The sequence below is a fragment of the Heptranchias perlo genome, chromosome 4 (assembly GCF_035084215.1).
Source record: "Heptranchias perlo isolate sHepPer1 chromosome 4, sHepPer1.hap1, whole genome shotgun sequence".
Lineage (NCBI taxonomy): Eukaryota > Metazoa > Chordata > Chondrichthyes > Hexanchiformes > Hexanchidae > Heptranchias > Heptranchias perlo.
The window spans coordinates 707,798-735,617 of NC_090328.1; the positions used below are offsets into that span (position 1 = coordinate 707,798).

General features: G+C 47.3%; 1 protein-coding gene across 3 annotated transcripts in view; it reads left to right on the forward strand.

Moving 5' to 3' along the window:
- Positions 1-27,820, forward strand: part of LOC137320680 (UDP-glucuronosyltransferase 3A1-like) — a 90,449-nt gene that overhangs the window by 4,332 nt on the left and 58,297 nt on the right. The window contains exon 2 of one of the 3 annotated variants that reach the window (XM_067982357.1): positions 18,134-18,358. In XM_067982357.1, the coding sequence (XP_067838458.1) occupies positions 18,265-18,358 (94 nt within the window). In that variant the 5' untranslated portion in view covers positions 18,134-18,264. Of the gene's footprint in view, positions 1-18,133; positions 18,359-27,820 lie in introns of those variants that run through there. The other 2 variants (XM_067982356.1, XM_067982358.1) reach the window with 2 other exon arrangements.

Below are 27,820 nucleotides of genomic sequence, written 5' to 3' on the forward strand. Positions count from 1 at the left end.
CATGAACAGTGGTGTTCATTCAAGGAGTTATTCTACAACTTTCAAAAAATATATATTCCACTGAGGAAAAAAGGGTGTAAAAGAAATGACAGCCATCCGTGGCTAAGTAAAGAAATTAAGGATAGTATCCGACTAAAAAGAAGGACATATAAGGTAGCCAAACATAGTGGGAGGATAGTAGATTGGGAAGGCTGCAAAAGACAGCAAAAAGTAACTAAAGGATTGATTAAGAAAGGGAAGATAGATTATGAAAATAAATTAGTAAAAAATATAAAAACAGATAGCAAGAGTTTCTACAGTTATATAAAAAGAAAAAGGGTGGCTAAGGCAAACGTAAGTCCCTTAGAGGATGAGACCGGGAAATTAATGGTGGGAAACATGGAGATGGCAAAAATGCTGAACAAATATTTTGTTTCAGTCTTTACGGTAGAGGACACTAAGAATATCCCAACAGTGGACAAATGGGGGGCTCCAGGGGGTGAGGAGCTGAGTACGATTAAAATCACTAGGGAATTGGTACTCAGTAAATTAATGGGACTCAAGGCGGATAAATCCCCTGGACCTGATGGCTTACATCCCAGGGTCTTGAGGGAAGTGGCAATAGGGATTGTGGATGCTTTGGTAATAATTTTCCAAATTTCTCTGGACTCGGCAAAGGTCCCGGCAGATTGGAAAACTGCTAATGTAACACCGTTATTTAAAAAGGGTATTAGGCAGAAGGCTGGAAATTATAGACCAGTTAGCCTAACATCTGTGGTGGGTAAAATTTTGGAGTCTATTATTAAGGAGACAGTAGCGGAACATTTGGATAAACATAATTTAATAGGACAAAGTCAGCATGGCTTTACGAAGGGGAAGTCATGTCTGACAAATTTGCTTGAGTTCTTTGAGGATATAACGTGCAGAGTGGATAAAGGGGAACCAGTGGATGTGGTGTATTTAGACTTCCAGAGGGCATTCGACAAGGTGCCACATAAGAGATTATTGCTCAAGATAAAGAATCACTGGATTGGGGGTAATATTCTGGCATGGGTGGAGGATTGGTTATCTAACAGGAAGCAGAGAGTTGGGATAAATGGTACATTCTCGGAATGGCAACCAGTAGCCAGTGGTGTTCCGCAGGGGTCGGTGCTGGGTCCCCAACTCTTTACAATCTATATTAACGATTTGGAGGAGGGGACCGAGTGTAACATATCAAAGTTTGCAGATGATACAAAGATGGGAGGGAAAGTAGAGAGTGAGGAGGACATAAAAAACCTACAAGGGGATATAGACAGGCTGGGTGAGTGGGCGGAGATTTGGCAGATGCAATACAATATTGGAAAATGTGAGGTTATGCACTTTGGCAGGAAAAATCGGAGAGCAAGTTATTATCTCAATGGTGAGAAACTGGAAAGTACTGCAGTACAAAGGGATCTGGGGGTCCTAGTGCAAGAAAATCAAAAAGTTAGTATCCAGGTGCAGCAGGTGATCAAGAAGGCCAACGGAATGTTGGCTTTTATTGCTAGGGGGATAGAATATAAAAACAGGGAGGTATTGCTGCAGTTATATAAGGTATTGGTGAGACCGCACCTGGAATACTGCATACAGTTTTGGTGTCCATACTTAAGAAAAGACATACTTGCTCTCGAGGCAGTACAAAGAAGGTTCACTCGGTTAATCCCGGGGATGAGGGGGCGGACATTTGAGGAGAGGTTGAGTAGATTGGGACTCGACTCATTGGAGTTCAGAAGAATGAGAGGTGATCTTATTGAAACATATAAGATTGTGAAGGGGCTTGATCGGGTGGATGCGGTAAGGATGTTCCCAAGGATGGGTGAAACTAGAACGAGGGGGCATAATCTTAGAATAAGGGGCTGCTCTTTCAAAACTGAGATGAGGAGAAACTTCTTCACTCAGAGGGTGGTGGGTCTGTGGAATTTGCTGCCCCAGGAAGCTGTGGAAGCTACATCATTAAATAAATTTAAAACAGAAATAGACAGTTTTCTAGAAGTAAAGGGAATTAGGGGTTACGGGGAGCGGGCAGGAAATTGGACATGATTTTAGATTTGAGGTTAGGACCAGATCAGCCATGATCTTATTGAATGGCGGAGCAGGCTCGAGGGGCCGATTGGCCTACTCCTGCTCCTATTTCTTATGTTCTTACGTTCTTATAAGTCCAGGGAGCTGTAGACCAATTAGCTTAACATCGGTGGTAGGAAAGATAATGGAATCTTTACTCAAAGATGTAACAGAAAAACATCTAGGAACTGAAAATATAATAAAGAATAGTCAGCACGGATTTCAAAAGGGAAGGTCATGTTTGACCAACCTTATTGAATTCTTTGAAGAAATAATAGAAAGGGTGGACAAGGGTAATGTAGTAGATGTAATATATTTCATAGAATCATACAATGGTTACAGCACAGAAGGAAGCCATTCGGCCCATCGAGTCTGTGCCGGCTCTTTGTAAGAGCAATCCAGTTAGTCCCACTCCGCCGCTCTTTCCCCGTAGCCTTGCAAATTTTTTCCCGATAAGTATTTATCAAATTCCTTTTTGAAAGCCACGATTGAATCTGCTTCCACCACCCGTTCAGGCAGTGCATTTCTGATCATAACCACTCACTGCATAAAAAAGTTTTTCCTCATGTCGCCTTTGGTTCTATTGCCAATCACCTTAAATGCATCTGTCTTTACCAAGGAAGAAGATGCTGCCAGAGTCTCAGTAAAGGAAGATATAGTTGAGATACTGGATGGGCTAAAAATTGATAAAGAAGTGGTACTAGAAAGGCTAGCTGTATTTAAAGTAGATAAGTCACCCGGTCCGGATGGGATGCATCCTAGGTTGCTGAGGGAAGTAAGGGTGGAAATTGCAGAGGTACTGGCCACAATCTTCCAAACATCCTTAGATACGGGGGTGGTGTCAGAGAACCAGAGAATTGTAAATGTTACACCCTTGTTCAAAAAGGGTACAAGGATAAACCCAGCAACTACAGGCCAGTCAGTTTAATCTCAGCGGTGGGGAAACTTTTAGAAACAATAATCCGGGACAGAATTAACAGTCACTCGGACAAGTGTGGATTGATTAGGGAAAGCCAGCACGGATTTGTTAAAGGCAAATTGTGTTTAACTAACGGCTAACTAAAGGCTATTTTAGATCTAGTATTGTGCAATGAGAAAGGGTTAATTAATAATCTTGTTTTAGACTGTGCCCCCTCCTCATGGGAAGAGTGACCATAATATGATGGAATTCTTCATTAATTTTGAAAGTGATGTAGTTCAATCCGAAACTAGGGTCTTAAATCTAAACAAATGACACTACGAAGGTATGAGGTGCAAGTTGGCTGTGGTTGATTGGTGAACTACATTAAAAGGCAATGGTTAGCATTTAAAGAATTAACACATAATTTGCAACAAATATATATTCCTTTTTAAGGCACAAAAAACCAACAGAAAAAGTGGTCCAACCGTGTCTAACGAGAAATTAAAGATCGTATTAAATCAAAGAGGCAAATAAAGTTGCCAGAAAAAGCAGTAAGTCTGAGGATTGGGAGCATTTTAGAATTCAGCAAAGGAGGACCAAGAAATTGATAAAGGGAAAATAGAATATGAGAGTAAACTAGCGAGAAACATAAAAACGGACTGTAAAAGCTTCTCCAGGTATGTAAAAAGGAAAAGACTGGCTAAGGCAAATGTGGGTTCCTTACAGACTGAGAGGGGAGAATTTATAATGGGGAATAAGGAAATGGCAGAGAAATTAAACAAATACTTTGTCTGTCTTCATGGAAGAAGACACAAAAAATCTCCCAGAAATACTGGCGAGAATGAGGAACTGAAAGAAATTAGTATTAGTAAAAAAATAGTACCAGAGAAATTAATGGGACTGAAAGTCGATAAATCCCAAGGACCTGATGATCTACATCCCAGGGTTTTGAAAGAGGTGCCTACAGAGATAGAGAATGCATTGGTTGTCATCTTCCAAAATTCTATAGATTCTGGAACGGTTCCTGCAGATTGGAGGGTGGCAAATGTAACCCCACTGTTTAAAAAAGGAGGGAGAGAAAAAACAGGGAACGACAGACCTGTTAGCCTGACATCAGTAGTAGGGAAAATGCTAGAATCTATTATGAAGCATGTGATAACAGGACACTTAGAAAATAATAATAGGATTTGGCAGAGTCAACATGGATTTATGAAAGGGAAATCATGTTTGACAAACTTATTGGAGTTCTTTTGAGGATGTAACCAGTAGAATAGATAAGGGGGAACCAGTGGATATGGTGTATTTGTATTTTCAGAAGGCTTTCAATAAGGTCTCACACAGGAGGTTGGTGAACAAAGTTACAGTACATGGGATTGGGGGTAATATACTGGCATGGATTGAGAATTGGTTAACAGACAGGAAACAGAGAGTAGGAATAAACGGGTCTTTTTCGGGGTGACAGGCAGTGACCAGTGGGGTACCGCAGGGATCAGTGCTTGGGCCACAGCAATTCACAATATATATCAATGATTTGGATGAGGGGACCAAGTGTAATATTTCCAAATTTGCTGATGACACAAAATTAGGTGGGCATGTGAGTTGTGAGGAGGATGCAAAGAGGCTTCAGGGGGTTACAGACAGGCTAAGTGAGTGGGCAAGAACATGGCAGATGGAATATAATGTGGAAAAATGTGAAGTTATCCACTTTTGGTAGGAAAAACAGAAATGCAGAGTATTTTTTAAATGGTGAGAGATTGGGAAATGTTGATGTTCAAAGGGACCTGGGTGTCCTTGTACATGAGTCACTGAAAGCTAACATGCAGGTGCAGCAAGCAATTAGGAAAGCAAATGGTATGTTGGCTTTTATTACAAGAGGATTTGAGTACAGGAGTAAAGATGTCTTACTGCAATTATATAGGGCCTTGGTGAGACCACACCTGGAGTATTGTGTACAATTTTGGTCTCCTTACCTAAGAAAGGATATACTTGCCATCGAGGGAGGACAATGAAGGTTCACCAGACTGATTCCTAGGATGGTGGGATTGTCGTATGAGGAGTCTGAGGAGAGATTGAGTAGACTAGGCCTGTATTATCCAGAGTTTAGAAAAACGAGAGGTGATCTCATTGAAATATACTTAGAGGGCTCGAGAGGGTAGATGCAAGGAGGATGTTCCCCCTGGCTGGGGAGTCTAGAACCAGGGGTCACAGTCTCAGAATAAGGGGTTGGCCATTTAGGACTGAGATGAGGAGAAATTTCTTCACTCAGAGGGTGGTGAATCTTTGGAATTCTCCATCCCAGAGGGCTGTGGAGGCTCAGTCATTGAGTAATTCAAAACAGAGATTGGTAGATTTCTAGATATTAAAGGCATCAAGGGATATGGGGAGAGTGCAGGAAAATGGGGTTGAGGTAGAAGATCAGCCATATGAAATTTGTGAAGGGTAGGTTACTTTCTAAATGGTAAAAAGTTAAAAACAGTGGATGTCCAAAGGGATTTTGGGGTTCAGGTACATAGATCATTGAAGTGTCATGAACAGGTGCAGAAAATAATCAAGAAGGCTAATGGAATGCTGGCCTTTCTATCTCGAGGACTGGAGTACAAGGGGGCAGAAGTTATGCTGCAGCTATACAAAACCCTGGTTAGACCGCACCTGGAGTACTGTGAGCAGTTCTGGGCACCGCACCTTCAGAAGGACATATTGGCCTGGGAGGGAGCGCAACGTAGGTTTACTAGAATGATACCCGGACTTCAAGGATTAAGTTACGAGGAGAGATTACACAAATTGGGGTTGTATTCTCTGGAGTTTAGAAGGTTAAGGGGTGATCTGATCGAAGTTTATAAGATATTAAGGAAACGGATAGGGTGGATAGAGAGAAACTATTTCCGCTGGTTGGGGATTCTAGGAGTAGGGGGCACAGTCTAAAAATTAGAGCCAGACCTTTCAGGAGTGAGATTAGAAAACATTTCTACACACAAAGGGTGGTAGAAGTTTGGAACTCTCTTCCGCAAATGGCAATTGAGACTAGCTCAATTGCTAAATTTAAATCTGAGATAGATAGCTTTTTGGCAACCAAAGGTATTAAGGGATATGGGCCAAAGGCAGGAGTTAGATCACAGATCAGCCATGATCTTATCAAATGGCAGAGCAGGCACAAGGGGCTGAATGGCCTACTCCTGTTGCTATGTTCCTATCTTGTTGAATGGCGGAACAGGCTCGAGGGGCCAGATGACCTACTCCTGCTCCTATTTCTTATGTAACCTGATGGAGTTTTTTGATGTAACAGAGAGGGTAGATGAGGGCAATGCAGTTGATGTGTTGTATGTGGACTTTCAAAAGACGTTTGATAAAGTGCCGCACGGTAAACTTATCATCAAGATTGCGGCCCATGGAGTAAAGGGGTCAGTAGCAACATGGATACAGAATTGGCTAAGGGACAGGAAACAGAGAGTAGTGGTGAACGGTTGTTTATCGGACTGGAGGGAGGTGTATAGTGGTGTTCCCCAGGGGTCGGTGCTGGGACCACTGCTTTTCTTGATATGTATTAATGACTTGGACTTGAGTGTACAGGGCACAATTTCCAAATTTGCAGATGACACAAAACTTCGAAGTGTAGTAAACAGTGAGGAGGATAGTGATAGACCTCAAGAGGATATAGACAAGCTGCTGGCATGGGCGGACACATGGCAGAGGAAATTTAACGCAGAAAAATGCGAAGTGATATGTTTCAGTAGGAAGAACGAGGAGAGGCAATATAAACTAGAGGGCACAACTCTAAAAGGGGTGGAGGAACAGAGAGATCTGGGGGTATATGTGCACAAATCGTTGAAGGTGGCAGGGCAGGTTGAGATTGCGATTAAAAAAGCATACAGGATCCTGGGCTTTATAAATAGAGGCATAGAGTACAAAAGCAAGGAAGTCACGATGAACCTTTATAAAACACTGGTTTGGCCACAACTGGAGTATTGTGTCCAGTTCTGGGCACCGCACTTTAGGAAAGATGTGAAGGCCTTAGAGAGGGTGCAGAAAAGATTTACTAGACTGATTCCAGGGATGAGGGATTTCAGTTACGTGGATAGACTGGAGAAACTGGGGTTGTTCTCCTTGGAACAGAGACGGTTGAGAGGAGATTTGATCGAGGTATTCAAAATCATGAAGGGTCTAGACAGAGTAGATAGAGAGAAACTGTTCCCATTGGCAGAAGGGTCAAGAACCAGAGGACATAGATTTAAGGTGATTGGCAAAAGAACCAGAGGTGACATGAGAAAAAACTTTTTGACACAGCGAGTGGTTAGGATCTGGAATGCACTGCCCGAGGGGGTGGTGGAGGCAGATTCAAACGTGGCCTTCAAAAGGGAACTGGATAAATACTTGAAAGGAAAAAAATTGCAGGGCTACAGGGGAAAGGGGGCGGGGGAGTGGGACTAGCTGGATTGCTCTTGCATAGAGCCAGCGCGGACTCGATGGGCTGAATGGCCTCCATCCGTGCTGTAACCTTTCTATGATTCTGTGATTTTGACAAACTTTTGGCTGGGAGATCTTTGTGTTTAGACTTAAAATTGTTGGTTCACACTCAGTATTGTTCTGTTTACACATATTTACCTACTTTTTGGACCCCCTCAAACTGGCACCATCAGGTTGGGGGTGGGCAATGGCTGCATCCACCACTACATCCGAGGTGAAGGAACATCATCGTCGCCAGGCACGACATGCACTTCCGCCATTTGCAGTTCCACAACACAGAGGTGTGCCACAGGCACCTGCACAAGAGCAGAGAGGGGAACAACAGAGGGCCCGAAGTCGCAGGAGGCACTACCTCCATTAGAGGATCTACAGACTGAGGCTCAGCTTCCTGGACCTCTCTGAGGGCCTATGGAGGCTCAGAGTCAGTCGCCAGGCAGCCACAGAAATCTGCAGCCTCCTTCATGCCGAGCTGCTCCTGGCTGGGCCTCGTGGCATCTCATTACCCATCGCTGTTAAAGTCACCACTGCCCTCAACTTCTTCACCTCCGGATCATTCCAGGGCGCCACCGGGGACATCCCCGGGGTCTCTCAGTCATCTGCACACAAGTGCATAAGACAGGTCACCGACGGCTTGTTTTGCAGGGCCTTGCACTACGTCGACTTCCCCATGGACGACCTGATCCAGATGGAGAGGGCAGTGGGATTCCACTCTGTGGCTGGATTCCCACAGGTGCAGGGTGTAATCGATTGCATCCATATAGCAATCCGAGCACCTCCACACGAGCCAGGACCGTTCATCAACAGGAAGGGCTGTCTTATCTCTCCAATGCCCAGCTCGTTTGTGACCACCGCAAAAGATTTCTTTATGTGTGCGCCAGATTCTCTGGCAGCTGCCATGATTCGTTCATTCTGAGGGAATCCAAATCCCAGACCTCTTCCACGCACCAAACAGCCTTAAGAGCTGCCTGCTCGGGGACAAGCGATACCCCCTGCACACGTGGCTCGTGACCTCTGAGGAACCCCACCACCGAGCAACAGTGTCGATTTAACGACAGTCACATCGCCACCAGGTCTGTCACTGGACATGCGATAGGGCTGCTGAAGATGCGATTTTGGTGCGTCGATTGTTCTGGGAGATAGCTTCAATACGCACCAGTGAGAGTGGGTCGCATTATAGTCCTCTGTTGTGTCCTGCACAAGGTGGCGCAACAGAGAAGGGTACCAGTTGATGAAGCCCCATGCCCTCATCCAGCATCCACATCTGCCATCAACATTGAGGAGGAGGAACCAATCGGCAGAGCAGCTGCTCACCTGGCTTGTACTTCTTTCAATTTAGTAAACTGTAATAGCTGCTCACAATGTGGCCTCCTCTATAAAAAGGAGAAGCAGGCAGGTAGTGCAGGAGTCCCCTGAGTGCATCTCACTCTCTAACCAGTGTTCAGTTCTGAATACTGGTGAGGGAGAGGGCTCCTCTGGGGAATGCAGCCAAAGCCAAGTCCACAGAACCATGCCATTGAATGTCAAAGGGAGGTGGTTAGACTCTCTCTTGTTGGAGATGGTCATTGCCTGGAAATTGTCTGGCGCGAATGTTACTTGCCACTTATCAGCCCAAGCCTGGATGTTGTCCAGGTCTTGCTGCATGCGGGCTCGGACTGCTTCATTATCTGAGGGGTTGCGAACGGAACTGAACACTGTGCAATCATCAGCAAACATCCCCATTTCTGACCATACAATGGAGGTAAGGTCATTGATGAAGCAGCTGAAGATGGTTGGGCCTAGGACACTGCCCTGAGGAACTCCTGCAGCAATGTCTGGGGCTGAGATGATTGGCCTCCAACAACCACTACCATCTTCCTTTGTGCTAGGTATGACTCCAGCCTCTGGAGAGTTTCCCCCCGATTCCCTTGACTTCAATTTTACCAGGGCTCCTTGGTGCCACACTCGGCCAAATGCTGCCTTGATGTCAAGGGCAGTCACTCTCACCTCACCTCTGGAATTCAGCTCTTTTGTCCATGTTTGGACCAAGGCTGTAATGAGGTCCGGAGCTGAGTGGTCCTGGCGGAACCCAAACTGAGCATCGGTGAGCAGGTTATTGGTGAGTAAGTGCCGCTTGATAGCACTGTCGACGACACCTTCCATCACTTTGCTGATGATCGAGAGTAGACTGAATGGGGCAGTAATTGGCCGGATTGGATTTGTCCTGCTTTTTGTGGACAGGACATACCTGGGCAATTTTCCACATTGTCAGGTGGATGCCAGTGTTGTGGCTGTACTGGAACAGTTTGGCTAGAGGCGCGGCTAGTTCTGGAGCACAAGTCTTCAGCACTGCAGCTGGGATGTTGTCGGGGCCCATAGCCTTTGCTGTATCCAGTGCACTCAGCCGTTTCTTGATATCATGTGGAGTGAATCGAGTTGGCTGAAGACTGGCTTCTGTGATGGTGGGGATATCAGGAGGAGGCCGAGATAGATCAATCAATAGGCACTTCTGGCTGAAGATGGTTGAAAATGCTTCAGCCTTGCCTTTTGCAATCACGTGCTGGACAAATCCAATCCGGCCAATTACCGCCCCATCAGTCTACTCTCAATCATCAGCAAAGTGATGGAAGGTGTCGTCGACAGTGCTATCAAGCGGCACTTACTCACCAATAACCTGCTCACCGATGCTCAGTTTGGGTTCCGCCAGGACCACTCGGCTCCAGACCTCATTACAGCCTTGGTCCAAACATGGACAAAAGAGCTGAATTCCAGAGGTGAGGTGAGAGTGACTGCCCTTGACATCAAGGCAGCATTTGACCGAGTGTGGCACCAAGGAGCCCTAGTAAAATTGAAGTCAATGGGAATCAGGAGGAAAACTCTCCAGTGGCTGGAGTCATACCTAGCACAAAGGAAGATGGTAGTGGTTGTTGGAGGCCAATCATCTCAGCCCCAGGATATTGCTGCAGGAGTTCCTCAGGGCAGTGTCCTAGGCCCAACCATCTTCAGCTGCTTCATCAATGACCTTCCCTCCATCATAAGGTCAGAAATGGGGATGTTCGCTGATGACTGCACAGTGTTCAGTTCCATTCGCAACCCCTCAGATAATGAAGCAGTCCGAGCCTGCATGCAGCAAGACCTGGACAACATCCAGGCTTGGGCTCATAAGTGGCAAGTAACATTCGCGCCAGATAAGTGCCAGGCAATGACCATCTCCAACAAGAGAGAGTCTAAACACCTCCCCTTGACATTCAACGGCATTACCATCGCCGAATCCCCCACCATCAACATCCTGGGGGTCACCATTGACCAGAAACTTAACTGGACCAGCCATATAAATACTGTGGCTACAAGAGCAGTTCAGAGGCTGGGTATTCTGCGGCGAGTGACTCACCTCCTGACTCCCCAAAGCCTTTCCACCATCTACAAGGCACAAGTCAGGAGTGTGATGGAATACTCTCCACTTGCCTGGATGAGTGCAGCTCCAACAACACTCAAGAAGCTCGACACCATCCAAGATAAAGCAGCCTGCTTGATTGGCATCCCATCCACCACCCTAAACATTCACTCCCTTCACCACCGGCGCACTGTGGCTGCAGTGTGCACCATCCACTGGATGCACTGCAGCAACTCGCCAAGGCTTCTTCGACAGCACCTCCCAAACCCGCGACCTCTACCACCTAGAAGGACAAGGGCAGCAGGCGCATGGGAACAACACCACCTGCACGTTCCCCTCCAAGTCACACACCATCCCGACTTCGAAATATATCGCCGTTCCTTCATTGTCGCTGGGTCAAAATCCTGGAACTCCCTTCCTAACAGCACTGTGGGAGAACCGTCACCACACGGACTGCAGCGGTTCAAGAAGGCGGCTCACCACCACCTTCTCGAGGGCAATTAGGGATGGGCAATAAATGCCGGCATTGCCAGCGACGCCCACATCCTGTGAACGAATAAAAAAAAAACTCCGCCATCATTGAGGATGGGGATGTTTACAGAGCCTCCTCCTCCCATTAGTTGTTTAATTGTCCACCACCATTCACGACTTGGATGTGGCAGGACTGTCAGAGCTTTGATCTGATCCATTGGTTGTGGAATCGCTTAGTCTCTGTCTATAGCATGTTGCTTCCGCTGTTTAGCATGCATGTAGTCCTGTGTTGTAGCTTCACCAGGTTGGCACTTCATTCTTAGGTATGCATGGTCTGCTCTTCTGTACTCCTCATTGAACCAGGGTTGAACCCCTCGCTTGTTGGTAATGGTAGAGTGAGGAATATGCCGGGCCATGAGGTTACAGATTTTGCTGGAATACAATTCTGCTGCTGATGGCCCACAACGCCTCTTGGATGCCCAGTTTTGAGCTGCTAGACCTATTCTGTATCTATCCCATTTAGCACAGTGGTAGTGCCACACAACATGTTGGATGGTGTCCTCAGTGTGAGGACGCAACCTCGTCTCCACAAAGACTGTGCAGTGGTCACTTCTACCAATACTGTCATGGGCAGGCGCATCTAACGATAGGTAGATTGGTGAGGACGAGGTCAAGTCGTTTTTTCCCTCGTGTTGGTTCGCTCACCACCTACCGCCGGCCCAATCTGTCAGCTATGTCCTTCAGGACTCAGCCAGCTCCGTCAGCAGTGGTGCTGCCGAGCCACTCTTGGTGATGGACATTGAAGTCCCCCACCCTTGCTACCCTCAGTGCTTCCTCCAAGTGGTGCTCAACATGGAGGAGGACTGATTCATCAGCTGAGGGAGGACGGTAGGTGGTAATCAGCAGGAGGTTTCCTTGCCCATGTTTGACCTGATGCCATGAGATTTCATGGGGTCCAGAGTCAATGTTGAGGACTCCCAGGGCCACTCCCTCCTGACTGTATATCACTGTACCACCACCTCTGGTGGGTCAGAACATACCCAGCGATGGAAGAGTCTGAGGATGTTGGCTGAAAGGTATGATTCTGTGAGTATGGCGAGTTAGCTGTCCCAATTTTGGCACAAGTCCCCAGGAGGACTTTGCAGGGTTGACTGGGCTTGGTTTGCCCTTGTCGTGTCCAGTGGCTAGTGGTCCGTCTGGTTTTAATCTTGTTGTGACTTGTAGCGAAATTGTACAACTGAGTAGTTTGCTAGGCCATTTCAGAGGGCAATTAATAATCAACCACATTGCTGTGGGTCTGGAGTCACATCTCGGCCAGACCAGGTAAGGACAGTAGGTTTCCTTCCCTATAAGGGCATTAGTAAGCAAGATGGGTCTTTATGATAATCCAGTAGTTTCATAGCCACAATTACTGATACTAGTTTTTTTTAAATTCTAGATTTTATTGAATTGATTGAATTTAAATTCCCCAGCTGCCATGGTGGGATTTGAACTCATGACTCCGGATTATTTGTCTCGGTCTCAGGATTACAAATCCAGTAATTTAACCACTATGCTACCGTATACCATGTGAAGAAATTCCTCCTCAGCTCAGTTGTAAAGGCCGACCCCTTATCTTAAGACTATGACCTCTAGTTCTAAACTCTCCAGCTAAGGGAAACAGCCTCTCAGCATCAACCCTGTCAAGCCCTCTAAGAATTTTATACGTTTCAATGAGATCACCTCTCATTCTTCTGAACTCCAGAGAGTATAGGCCCATTCTACTCAACCTCTCCTCATAGAACACCCCTCTCATCCCAGGAATTAATCTAGTGAACCTTTGTTACACCGCCTCTAAGGCAAGTATATCCTTCCTTAGATAAGGAGACCAAAACTGTACACAGTACTCCAGGTGAGGTCTCACCAGAGCCCTGTACAATTGTAGCAAGACTTCCTTACTGTTATATTCCAGCCCCTTTGCAATAAAGACCAACATACCATTTGCCTTCCTAATTGCTTGCTGCATGTTAACTTTCTATGATTCGTTGCAAGAACACCCAAATACCTCTGAATACCAACATTTCTTAGTCTCTCACCTTTTAAAAAATATTCTACTTTTCTGTTCTCCCTACCAAAGTCAATAATTTCACATTTCCCCACATTATACTCCATCTTCCATCTTCTTGCCCATGATACCAGAACTGAGAGGATATACATAGCAGGAAAGCCTAAACAGGCTGGGACTCTTTTCTGTAGAAAAGAGAAGGCTGAGGGGTGACCTGATAGATAATGGAAAGGGTTTAATAGGATAGATGTAAAGAAAATGTTTCCACTTGTGGGGTAGTCCAAAACTGGAGGTCATAAATATAAGATCGTCACTAATAAATCCAATAGGGAATTCAGGAGAAACTTCTTTACCCAAACAGTGGTTAGAATGTGGAACTTGCTACCACAAGGAGGAGTTGACACGAATAGCATAGATGCATTTAAGGGGAGGCTACATGAGCACATGAGGGAGAAAAGAATAGAAGGATATGCTGATAGGGTTAGATGAAGTAGGGAGGGAGAAGGCTCCTGTGGAGCATAAACGCTGGTATAGACCAGTTGGACCGAATGGCCTGTTTCTCGTACTGTGGACTCAATGTAACTCATTGTAATGTCTCACTGTTGTGTTAGGATTTGGTTAGGTATGAATTTGTCTCACTGTCGTGTTAGGATTTGGCTGGGATGGGGTTGGGTTAATATTTGTAACAGTTAGTGCTCAGGTTTGGGTATATGAGAATAAATTAGGGACATCGGGCAGAGGAATGGGATTAAATTAGGAACAGGGAATGGGATTAAAATAGGGGCTGGGGAATAGGATTAAAATAGGAACAGGGAATGGGATTAAAATAGGGGCAGGGAATGAGATTAAAATAGGGGCAGGGAATGGGATTAAAATAGGGGCAGGGAATGGGATTAAAATAGGGGCAGGGAATGGGATTAAAATAGGGGCAGGGAATTGGATTAAAATAGGGGCAGGGAATGGGATTAAAATAGGGGCAGGGAATGGGATTAAAATAGGGGCAGGGAATGGGATTAAAATAGGAACAGGGAATGGGATTAAAATAGGAACAGGGAATGGGATTAAAATAGGAACAGGGAATGGGATTAAAATGGGGGCAGGGAATGGGATTAAAATGGGGGCAGGGAATGGGATTAAAATAGGAACAGGGAATGGGATTAAAATGGGGGCAGGGAATGGGATTAAAATAGGAACAGGGAATGGGATTAAAATGGGGGCAGGGAATGGGATTAAAATAGGAACAGGGAATGGGATTAAAATAAGGGCAGGAGAATGGGATTAAAATAGGGGCAGGGAATGGGATTAAAATAGGGGCAGGGAATGGGATTAAAATGGGGGCAGGGAATGGGATTAAAATGGGAACAGGGAATGGGATTAAAATGGGGGCAGGGAATGGGATTAAAATAGGGGCAGGGAATGGGATTAAAATGGGAACAGGGAATGGGATTAAAATAGGAGCAGGGAATGGGATTAAAATAGGAGCAGGGAATGGGATTAAAATAGGAGCAGGGAATGGGATTAAAATAGGGGCAGGGAATGGGATTAAAATAGGGGCAGGGAATGGGATTAAAATAGGGGCAGGGAATGGGATTAAAATAGGGGCAGGGAATGGGATTAAAATAGGGGCAGGGAATGGGATTAAAATAGGGGCAGGGAATGGGATTAAAATGGGGGCAGGGAATGGGATTAAAATAGGAACAGGCAATGGGATTAAAATAGGGGCAGGGAATGGGATTAAAATAGGGGCAGGGAATGGGATTAAAATAGGAACAGGGAATGGGATTAAAATAGGAACAAGGAATGGGATTAAAATAATGGTAGATGAATGGGGTTAAATACCTGTACGGTAATCTACATATTTACAATAGCATGAGGCAGAAAAATGATACCACCGGGCTGTGGAGTAATGTTTTTTGATTAGGCTCTGCAGGGGTCAGTGATTGTGTCAGTTTCTAGTGTGTTATAGCACACCTATTGTTGGTGTGAGGCAAGACGCATTGGTTAGAAGACAAGGTGATGGGATGGACATGATTCATTTCCTATTTTTCTGGAAATGCTTTTTGTTGTGATGTGTTGGGGATATTTTTGACTTCTCTTTGTGACTGTGTGAATGTAGATTTCAGTCTTTACTCGGGTTAATCTTAAACAAAATACTGCGGGTGCTGGAAATCTGAAATAAAAACAGAAAATGCTGGAAAAGCTCAGGAAGTGAGGCAGCTTCTGTCGAGAAAGAAACAGAGTTAATGTTTCAGGCTGAAGTCCTTTTGTCTGAAGTGACTGGTTAATCTTGACTGGTTCTCAGCAGCTGGTGCGATGCCTCATCCCATGTGCATTCTGTACTTCCTCATTTTCATCCTGTGAATGAGGAAGCTAATGTATTCTAATCCCTCCCTTCTTATCATAGAATCACAGGAAGGTTACAGCACAGAAGGAGGCCATTCGGCCCATCGAGTCCATGCCGGCTCTCTGCAGGAGCAGTCCAGCTAGTCCCACTCCCCCGCCCTTTCCCTGTAACCCTGCAAATATTTTCCCTTCAAGTACTTATCCAATTCCTGTTTGAAAGCTATGATTGAATCTGCCTCCACCACCCCCTCGGGCAGTGCATTCCAGATCACAACCACTCGTTGCGTAAAAAAGTTTTTCTTTTGCTTGACTTTATTTAATCCACGTAATTTTTTCTAATTATGTTTATTGCCACCTCAGCCGCCATTGTTCGCACCTGCTTCTCCCCAACCATTGCTGAGACATTATTCGATTCCTTTATCACCTCACGGTTTGACTTTTTGAGTGCTCTCATTACTGGCCTCAATGCTTCTTCAGAACACTGTGGCCACCATCTTTTCCCACACAAACCCCCTACACCTCCATTAACTTAAAAGGCGGTAAATTCTGGCTGAAGCTCGGCAGGACAGAGGGGGCCAGGTTCCCCAGGCCCTCCCAGGAAGGGAAGGCTGTTGCCTCATGTCAGGGGGCCATTTTAAAAATAAATTATGGCTCTCATCTTCGGGATTTCAGGCCTCAATCCCAATATGGGCCCCCTGTTGGGCCCCACAGGTGTCAGGGAAATATACCTGCTGGGACCAGGAGTACTTCTTCTGACAACATGCTGGGTCCTGACTCAGTGCTAGGACTGTGGTGGGGGAACTCTCAATTCAATTCCCAGGGGTAGATGCAGCTTTCCGGCAGAATCTCACCAGGGTTATGGTGGGAGTTCAGCAGAATATTCAAAGAATTTCATCCCCCTCATGTTTAAATCCCTCCAAATCCAAGGGAGGCCTTAACCCACCCTATCCTTGGAGTCTCCTCCAGCCAAATGTTTCTGCATGCAGCCGCTGCCCCTCTGAATCTGGTCTACTTCGAGCTCCACATTCTTTCCGATCTACCGTCAGTGGACTTTCTTTCAGTCATTGTACGCCATCTTCTGGGATCCCCTTTCAAAATTCCGCTCTATCACAATCTCCCTCCTTTCTTTTCAAAGCCTCCTTCAAGCCCTTCTCTTTAACGTTGCTTTTGCTGGTCACTACCTAACCATTGCATTCCCTCTCCCAATTTCCTCGTTGGTTTGATGTCCCTTTTCCTGTAAAGCTGTCGGAGGGGCTGGTATTTATCTACCTGTTGTTGAAGGGAGTTGGATGTTGTACTGAGTTGAGAGGGTTATTGAGGAGGAGTTGGATGATGTGTTGAGTTGGGAGTGATATTGAGGGGGGTGATGGATATAGTGTTGAGTTGGGAGTATTGTTGAGGGGGAGTTGATTGTTTGATTGAGTTGGGAGTGATATTGAGGGGTAGTGGGATGTTTGATTGATTTGGGAGTGTTATTGAGGGGGAGTTGGATGTTTGATTGAGTTGGGAGTGTTATTGAGGGGGAGTTGGATGTTGTGTTGACATGGGAGTGATATTACGGGGGTATTGGATGTAGTGTTGAGTTGGGAGTTTTATTGAGGGGGAGTTGGATGTTTGATTGAGTTGGGAGTGTTATTGAGGGGGAGTTGGATGTTGTGCTGAGTTGGGAGTGTTATTGAGGGGGAGTTGGATGTTGTGCTGAGTTGGGAGTGTTATTGAGGGGGAGTTGGATGTTTGATTGAGTTGGGAGTGTTATTGAGGGGGAGTTGGATGTTTGATTGAGTTGGGAGTGTTATTGAGGGGGAGTTGGATGTTGTGCTGAGTTGGGAGTGTTATTGAGGGGGAGTTGGATGTTGTGCTGAGTTGGGAGTGTTATTGAGGGGGAGTTGGATGTTTGATTGAGTTGGGAGTGTTATTGAGGGGGAGTTGGATGTTTGATTGAGTTGGGAGTGTTATTGAGGGGGAGTTGGATGTTGTGCTGAGTTGGGAGTGTTATTGAGGGGGAGTTGGATGTTGTGCTGAGTTGGGAGTGTTATTGAGGGGGAGTTGGATGTTGTGCTGAGTTGCGAGTGTTATTGAGGGGGAGTTGGATGTTGTGCTGAGTTGCGAGTGTTATTGAGGGGGAGTTGGATGTTGTGCTGAGTTGGGAGTGTTATTGAGGGGGAGTTGGATGTTGTGCTGAGTTGCGAGTGTTATTGAGGGGGAGTTGGATGTTGTGCTGAGTTGGGAGTGTTATTGAGGGGGAGTTGGATGTTGTGCTGAGTTGCGAGTGTTATTGAGGGGGAGTTGGATGTTGTGCTGAGTTGCGAGTGTTATTGAGGGGGAGTTGGATTTTGTGTTGAGTTGGGAGTGTTATTGAGGGGGAGTTGGATGTTTAGTTGAGGTGGGAGTGTTGCTGAGGGGTGGTGTGTGTTGGATGTTGTATTGAGTTTTTGATTTTTGTGGTAGTCTGATGTCTTACCTTCTCCTTCCGGTCTTGGAGTTTCTAGGTTATAGTCACGGTCTTCTTTCTCAATCTTGGACATCTCGTCTTGGCTGCAAAAAATTTCCCAAACCTCTGGAACCGGAGCTGAAATTTGGAATCATTCACCCAAGAGCCCTGCGAACCGGACCATGGCGGAGAGACGTAGATTTCTTCTGTTGGCTTTCGTATTCGTACTTCTGACGTCTTCAGAATCAGCCAAAATCCTGACAGTTGTCTTGTTAGGTAAGTTACAGACGGAAGCAATTAATGTGTAACTGGGCCTAGAATGCTGACAGCCGTCTGACTTGTTTTAACAAGTCACTCCTAATTCACACATGACTGATTTATGTTGTGAAATGTCAAGTTCTTCTATTTAATTGGAAGGATATTTGTTGTTAGCTTATGATGAGTTTCTCCTGCATTGGGGGTGAAAGAGAGAAGGTGGGGGATAGGAATTTGGTTTGATGTTACAAATAAAAACAGTCCGGAGTGAAAAAAGTCAGTCCAGACAGGTCGATAATCAGGCTTGGTGGAGTGTGCATGTGTTTGTGCGTGTATTTGTGTTTGTTTAATGGAAGGGATAGAGACAGGTTGGGGGTCATAAATAGTGAGACAAGGGAGAGACATGGTGAGAAAGAAACAAAATAAGAGAAGGTATGTGGGCATGGAATAAAAATAACCGGGATCACAACCAGTGTTAGTGAGATTGTGTGCAACGGCGAGAGAGGGAAAGGAGGGAGACTGAGCTGGATTCTCCTCCACCAACCTGCCCGAAATTGAGTGGGATTGCAGCAGAGAACAAGGGAAAATTTGAGTAGTGAGGCCTGTCGTTGCCTCACTGTCCCAGCGGGATTTCCCTCCCCATTCCCACTGGGACCACCACCGGCTGCTCCTTCCCCACTCACTGCATGCAAATAATACTGAGGGGTGGGGCCTGCGGTGGCAGAAGAGGACCTAGGTCCCTGGTGGACTTGCCTCCTGTCAGCCTGTGTTAACTGGCACTTGCCGGAAGCAATGGTAACAACCCGAGGTCACCTAGTGCGGGGAAAAGGCCTCTTACAGGCCTCCTCTATCTCCAGTTCAGGTCCAGCACTTTCCTGCTGTAGACATCCATCTCTGTGGAAGCCTTGATGCCCCTTTTAAGGCTGCTTGCTGCCTGTTCTGGTGCTGCTCCGGTGCTGTCCCTGATGCAACTCTGTCGGGATTCTCCTGTTCCCACTGGTGAGCTCACTCAGTGGTGGGAATGCTGTTGGGAGCTCACTGGGCATTAGAACTGACCCCGGCCCGGCGAAATGGGTTGGATTCAAAGAGGTGGACAAAGGAGCCACCTGACTGGAATTCCACCCCGAGTGTCTCCCCTAGTGGCTCATCTCTTGGCTTTCAATAGAACCACAAAGGGATGTTCCAGTAGATAACAAGGCCTTGGTTATAAGGTGCAGGTACTCCTTCTCTCACTCTCATTCATCATTTTAAAGTGATGAACCCTCATCACTGACTCTCCAGCCAGAGGAAATTGTCCATTCACTCCATCAAAACCCCTCAGAATCTTTACAACCTCTTTACTCTTTGAGGAATTAACTAGTAACATGGATAAACGGGATCCTGTGGATGTGGTGTGCTTGGATTTCCAGAAGGCTTTTGACAAGGTGCCACATCAAAGGCTATTACACAAAATAAGAGCTCATGGTGTAAGGGGTAACATATCAGCATGGATAAGAGATTGGTTAGCTAACAGGAAACAGAGAGTAGGCATAAATGGGTCATTTTCAGGTTAGCATGATGTAACGAGTGGAGTGCCACAGGGATCAGTGCTTGGGCCTCAGCTATTTACAATCTACATCAATGACTTGGATGAAGGGACCGAATGTATGGTTGCTAAATTTGCTGATGACTCAAAGGTAGGTAGGAAAGTAAGTTGTGAAGAGGACATAAGGGGCTCGAATTTAGCAGGCCTGCGGGTTCCCAGCGGGTGGTCCTCCAGGAGCGTGGTCAACACGCTCGGCGAAATTAGTGGGTTGCCCGCGCGATCGTAGCAGGCAACACACTAATAGGAATCAATTACCTGCTCCTCCGGGGTCCACGCTGCTGGTCTGCGCGTCGGGCGGGCTGCGCATGCGCAGTACGATCTGTCAGCTGGAGGCTCTCTAGTTAAAGGGGCAGTCCTCCACTGACAGATGCTGCAACCAATGGAACAAATTGCAGCATGGAGCAGCCCAGGGGGAAGGCTGCTCCCAGTTTAATGATGCCTCACTCCAGGTATCATCAGATGGGGTGAGGAGGAGGGGGAGGACACAGATCTTCCCCCCGGCGGGCGGGAGGAAGCGGCCTGCCTCTGCCACCAAGAAGGCCTGGCTCGAGGTGGCAGAGGGGGTCACCTGCGCCACCAACATATCGCCCACCTGCATACAGTGCAGGAGGCGCTGCAATGACCGCAGTAGGTCAGCCACAGTGAGAACACGAAGTCTTTCCCCTACACTCCGTCTGCCACAACACTGCCCCCACCCCTCATCTCCTTCGGCACCGCCAATACTATTCTGTCACATCACCCTTCATAGCCACTCAAACCCCATCCTCATCTTACCTCCACCTACTCACCTCGCCAGTACTCACCCCGCCACTAACACGCAACCCAATCCTCATACAATCTCATTGCTCCATCCCATACTCACCCTCTCGTGCATCTCCCTCACGGCCAGCCTCACTCAACCTGCCACCACCTGTGCTGCAGCCACAGGGCATGCATCACATATGTGCAGTAGGCAGCGTAAGGCAAACGTGTCGTGAGCATGAAGGGGATGCACAAGGGTGTCTGAGGGTTTGTCCTGGGTGTTACCTATATTGAATTTCAGAGCAACAAACAGCACACATTATATTGACACCACCACTGCCATGTCTCCGCGAATCCTGTCCGTTGTGTCCAATAATGCCCGCTCCTGGGTATCACTATGAGGACCCACCACTGATGCCACCCATCGTGTTACTGCAGAGTAGGTGCAGGTGTATTTGCAGGGCTCTTCCGCGCAGACGACTGAGAGACATCGGCGGTGTAGCCGGCTGCACCCTGGAAGGATGCGGAGGAGAAGTTGTGGAGGGCAGTGGTGACTTTGACAGCGACAGGTAAGCAGTTGGTGCTGGGGCCAGCCAGGAGCAGCTCGGCATGAAAGAGCCTGCAGATCTCCACAACTACATGTCGAGCGAATCTGCGCCTCCGTGTGCACTGCTGCTCGGAGAGGTCCGGGGAGCTGCGCCTCGGTCTGTGGACCCTGTGGCGAGGGTAGTGCCCTCTGCGATGCGTCTCTCCCTGCGGTAGCCCTCCCTCCTGCTGTGCAGGTGGACGTGCAACAACACCGTGTTGGGGGGCTCCACGTCTCTGCGGCGGACGGCGTGGACTGCGAGGCTGCTGGGGCTGGTCATGCTGTTCGTCCTCCGAGGGTGTCCACGCACCACCCATCTGGCAGGTGTTGGTCTGAGGGGTTGTGCAGGGTAGGTGGGTGGTTCCTCGGACTGGGGCTGCGGTTTCATGTCGGTCTGTCCTCTGGCTTGGCGGGGGGTGGTGAAGGGCAGGGGTTGCCCTATGTGACGCGGTGGCCTCCTGCGTGGGTGAGGGCTCTCCGCCGTGGAGTGCACCTTGGCACCTGCCACAGGCTGCTGGCTGCAACACGCCTGGTTGGAGAGAGACTGTTTCCCCCAGTGTGTGAAACTCACTGCCTTGAACCTAAAATCCCACACTTCCTCTTTTGACAGCTGCTTCAGCTCATTAAATGACCTCAACAAGCAAGGTAAGTACTCTCAAGTGGAACCCCGCTGGCTTTAACTGCCTGCGGGATTCCCACCAGCGGGGCTTGCGCGCGCAGCCCCGCACGTCAGCGCGTTACCCGGAAGTGGCCGGGATTTCGGCGCGATCCGGTCACGTGACCGGATATCGGGATTTTCGGGGCCCCCCCCGCTGGAAACCCGCAGGAAACCCGACGCGAAAATCGAGCCCAAGGAGTCTGCAAAGGGATATAGATAGGTTAAGTGAATGGGCAAAAATTTGGCAGATGGAGTATAATGTGGGAAAATGTGAACTTGTCCACTTTGGCAGGAGGAATAGAAAAGCAGTATATTATTTAAATGGAGAGAGATTGCAGAACTCTGAGGTACAGAGGGATTTGGGTGTCCTAATACATGAATCACAAAAGTTAGTATGCAGGTACAGCAAGTGATTAGGAGGCAAATGGAACATTGTCATTTATTGCAAGGGGAATGGAATATAAAAGTAGAGATGTTTTGCTACAGTTGTACAGGGCATTGGTGAGACCACATCGAGAATACTGTGTGCAGTTTTGGTCCTTATTTAAGAAAGGACATAATTGCTTTGGAGGCGGTTCAGAGAAGGTTCACTCGACTGATTCCTGGGATGAGGGAGTTATCCTATGAGGAAAGGTTGGACAAGTTGGGCCTGTATACACTGGAGTTTAGAAGAATGAGGGGTGATCTTATTGAAACATATGAGATCCAGAGGGGAGTAGAAAGGGTAGATGCTGAGAGGATGTTTCCCCTTGTGGGAGAGACTAGAACTAGGGGTCACAGTTTAAAAATAAGGGGTCTCCCATTTAAGACAGAGATGAGGAGAAATTTTTTCTCTGAGGGCCGTGAGTCTGTGGAACTCCCTTCCCCAGACAGCAGTGGAGGCAGGGTCATTGAATATTTTTAAATGTAAGGAGTCGTACAACACCAGGTTATAGTCCAACAGCTTTATTTGAAATCACAAGCTTTCGGAGCTTTGCTCCTTCGTCAGGTGAGTGAGGGTTCCATGAAGGCACCGCATATATAGTCAGAGAATATATAGTCACTCTGACTATATATGCGGTGCCTTTATGGAACCCTTCACTCACCTGACGAAGGAGGAAGCCTCCGAAAGCTTGTGATTTCAAATAAAGCTGTTGGACTATAACCTGGTGTTGTGCGACTCCTTACATTTGTCCACCCCAGTCCATCACCGGTATCTCCACATCATGAATATTTTTAAGGCTGAGTTAGATTGATTCCTGATTAACAAGGAAGTCAAAGGTTATAGTAGGTAGACGGGAAAGTAGGGTTGAGGTCACAATCAGATCAGCCATGATCTTATCAATTGGCAGAGCAGGCTCGAGGGGCCGAATGGCCTACTCCGGCTCTTAATTCATTTGTTGAAATGTTCGTAGTCTTGTGTTTTTATATTCATTCTTGAGGAGGTGGGCATCGCTGCCAAGGCTGCACTTATTGGCCACCCTTGAGAAGGTGCTGGTGAGGGGCCTTCCTCTTGATCCACTGTGGTCCATGTTATATTTTTTGTAGCAGATTGATACAACTGAGGGGCTTGCTGGGTCACTTCAGAGGGTAGTTAAAAGTCAACCCTGTTGGTGTGGGACTGGAGTCACGTATAGGCCCAGACCGGGTAAGGACGGCAGGCTTCCTTCCCTAAAGGACATTAGTTTTTTAAGACAATCCAAAAGCTTCATGGTCACTTTTACTATTTTTAAAACTGAACTCAATTTCTCAAACTGCTGTGGTGGGATTTGAACCACATTCTATGGATTAATTAGTCGAGGCCTCTGGATTCCTAATCCAATAACATAACCACTACACTCTGTACCCTTGTACTCCAGGCCCATATTTATAAAACTCAAACTGCTATTTGTATGTCAGTATACAGATATCTCCCTGAGAGGGGACTGAAAGAAACAAGCCATTGTATAGATATCTCCCTGAGAGAGAAGGAACTGAGAGACACCAGTTGGTGTACAGATATCTCCCTGAGAGAGAGGGACTGAGAGGCACCAGTCAGTGTACAGATATCTCCCTGAGAGAGAGGGGACTGAGAGGCACCAGTCAGTGTACAGATATCTCCCTGAGAGAGAAGGAACTGAGAGACACCAGTCGGTGTACAGATATCTCCCTGAGAGAGAGGGTACTGAGAGACACCAGTTGGTGTATAGATATCTCCCTGAGAGAGAGGGACTGAGAGACACCAGTCGGTGTATAGATATCTCCCTGAGAGAGAGGGGACTGAGAGACACCAGTCGGTGTATAGATATCTCCCTGAGAGAGAGGGACTGAGAGACACCAGTCAGTGTATGGATATCTCCCTGAGAGAGAGGGGACTGAGAGACACCAGTCGGTGTACAGATATCTCCCTGAGAGAGAGGGGACTGAGAGACACCAGTCATTAGACAGATATCTCCCTGAGAGAGAGGGACTGAGAGACACCAGTCGGTGTATAGATATCTCCCTGAGAGAGAGGGGACTGAGAGACACCAGTCGGTGTATAGATATCTCCCTGAGAGAGAGGGACTGAGAGACACCAGTCAGTGTATGGATATCTCCCTGAGAGAGAGGGGACTGAGAGACACCAGTCGGTGTACAGATATCTCCCTGAGAGAGAGGGGACTGAGAGACACCAGTCAGTGTACAGATATCTCCCTGAGGGAGAGGGTACTGAGAGACACTAGTCGGTGTACAGATATCTCTCTGAGGGAGAGGGTACTGAGAGACACCAGTCGGTGTATAGATATCTCCCTGAGGGAGAGGGGACTGGAAGACACCAGCCTGTGTACAGATATCTCCCTGAGAGAGAGGGACTGAGAGACACCAGTCAGTGTATGGATATCTCCCTGAGAGAGAGGGGACTGAGAGACACCAGTCGGTGTACAGATATCTCCCTGAGAGAGAGGGGACTGAGAGACACCAGTCATTAGACAGATATCTCCCTGAGAGAGAGGGACTGAGAGACACCAGTCGGTGTATAGATATCTCCCTGAGAGAGAGGGGACTGAGAGACACCAGTCGGTGTATAGATATCTCCCTGAGAGAGAGGGGACTGAGAGGCACCAGTCAGTGTACAGATATCTCCCTGAGAGAGAAGGAACTGAGAGACACCAATCGGTGTACAGATATCTCCCTGAGAGAGAGGGTACTGAGAGACACCAGTTGGTGTATAGATATCTCCCTGAGAGAGAGGGACTGAGAGACACCAGTCGGTGTATAGATATCTCCCTGAGAGAGAGGGGACTGAGAGACACCAGTCGGTGTATAGATATCTCCCTGAGAGAGAGGGACTGAGAGACACCAGTCAGTGTATGGATATCTCCCTGAGAGAGAGGGGACTGAGAGACACCAGTCGGTGTACAGATATCTCCCTGAGAGAGAGGGGACTGAGAGACACAAGTCAGTGTACAGATATCTCCCTGAGGGAGAGGGGACTGGAAGACACCAGCCTGTGTACAGATATCTCCCTGAGAGAGAGGGACTGAGAGACACCAGCATGTGTACAGATATCTCCCTGAGAGAGAGGGACTGAGAGACACCAGTCAGTGTATAGATATCTCCCTGAGAGAGAGGGGACTGAGAGACACCAGTCGGTGTACAGATATCTCCCTGAGAGAGAGGGGACTGAGAGACACCAGTCATTAGACAGATATCTCCCTGAGAGAGAGGGACTGAGAGACACCAGTCGGTGTATAGATATCTCCCTGAGAGAGAGGGGACTGAGAGACACCAGTCAGTGTATAGATATCTCCCTGAGAGAGAGGGACTGAGAGACACCAGTCAGTGTACAGATATCTCCCTGAGAGAGAGGGACTGAGAGGCACCAGTCAGTGTACAGATATCTCCCTGAGAGAGAAGGAACTGAGAGACACCAGTCAGTGTACAGATATCTCCCTGAGAGAGAGGGACTGAGAGACACCAGTCGGTGTATAGATATCTCCCTGAGAGAGAGGGGACTGAGAGACACCAGTCAGTGTACAGATATCTCCCTGAGGGAGAGGGTACTGAGAGACACCAGTCGGTGTACAGATATCTCTCTGAGGGAGAGGGTACTGAGAGACACCAGTCGGTGTATAGATATCTCCCTGAGGGAGAGGGGACTGGAAGACACCAGCCTGTGTACAGATATCTCCTTTCAACAATTAGCATTGATATACAGTACAGTGGACTACTTCCCTGTGAAATATCAGGACTGAAATTAACTTGTCAGGAGTCACTGCCAACGTTGGAGCTTGAAAGCAGCCCAAGCGATGAATGCTTGAGGGAACTGCCAAATGTTGGAAACATGAAAACAACAAACCTGATTGAAAACAGGAAGGTTAATAGGGTCCATGAACGGAGTCTGTCTGATTTCTCATTACGGCTGTGACTGGAATTCCCACAGATTGTCACTGACACAAAACAACAACACAACAACTCTACAATTAATTCATTTTATATAATGATGATTGCAGGCACAAAGGTTAGACTAAAGCTTTCTTTTTTTTTTATTCGTTCACGGGATGTGGGCGTCGCTGGCAAGGCCGGCATTTATTGCCCATCCCTAATTGCCCTTGAGAAGGTGGTGGTGAGCCGCCTTCTTGAACCGCTGCAGTCCGTGTGGTGACGGTTCTCCCACAGTGCTGTTAGGAAGGGAGTTCCAGGATTTTGACCCAGCGACGATGAAGGAACGGCGATATATTTCCAAGTCGGGATGGTGTGTGACTTGGAGGGGAACGTGCAGGTGGTGTTGTTCCCATGCGCCTGCTGCCCTTGTCCTTCTAGGTGGTAGAGGTCGTGGGTTTGGGAGGTGCTGTCGAAGAAGCCTTGGCGAGTTGCTGCAGTGGTGGATGGGGTGCCAATCAAGCGGGCTGCTTTATCTTGGATGGTGTCGAGCTTCTTGAGTGTTGTTGGAGCTGCACTCATCCAGGCAAGTGGAGAGTATTCCATCACACTCCTGACTTGTGCCTTGTAGATGGTGGAAAGGCTTTGGGGAGTCAGGAGGTGAGTCACTCGCCGCAGAATACCCAGCCTCTGACCTGCTCTCGTAGCCACAGTATTTATATGGCTGGTCCAGTTAAGTTTCTGGTCAATAGTGACCCCCAGGATGTTGATGGTGGGGGATTCGGCGATGGTAATGCCGTTGAACATAAGAACATAAGAACATAAGAAATTGGAGCAGGAGTAGGCCAATCGGCCCCTCGAGCCTGCTCCGCCATTCAATAAGATCATGGCTGATCTGATCCCAACCACAAATCTAAAGAACACAAGAAGTCGGAGCAGGACCCGGCCACATAGCCCCTGGGCCCTCTCCGCCACCCACAGGGCATTGACCGATCCGAACTCAGCTTCATGTCCAATTTCCTGCCCGCTCCCCATAACCCCTAATTCCCTTTACTTCTAGGAAACTGTCTATTTCTGTTTTAAATTTATCTAATGATGTAGCTTCCACAGCTACCTGGGGCAGCAAATTCCACAGACCGACCACCCTCTGAGTGAAGAAGTTTCTCCTCATCTCAGTTTTGAAAGAGCAGCCCCTTATTCTAAGATTATGCCCCCTAGTTCTAGTTTCACCCATCTTTGGGAACATCCTTACTGCATCCACCCGATCAAGACCCTTCACAATCTTATATGTTTCAATAAGATCGCCTCTCATTCTTCTGAACTCCAATGAGTAGAGTCCCAATCTACTCAACCTCTCCTCATATGTCCGTCCCCTCATCCCCGGGATTAACCGAGTGAACCTTCTTTGTACTGCCTCGAGAGCAAGTATGTCTTTTCTTAAGTATGGAGACCAAAACTGTATGCAGTATTCCAGGTGCGGTCTCACCAATACCTTATATAACTGCAGCAATACCTCCTTGTTTTTATATTCTATTCCCCTAGCAATAAAAGCCAACATTCCGTTGGCTTTCTTGATCACCTGCTGCACCTGCA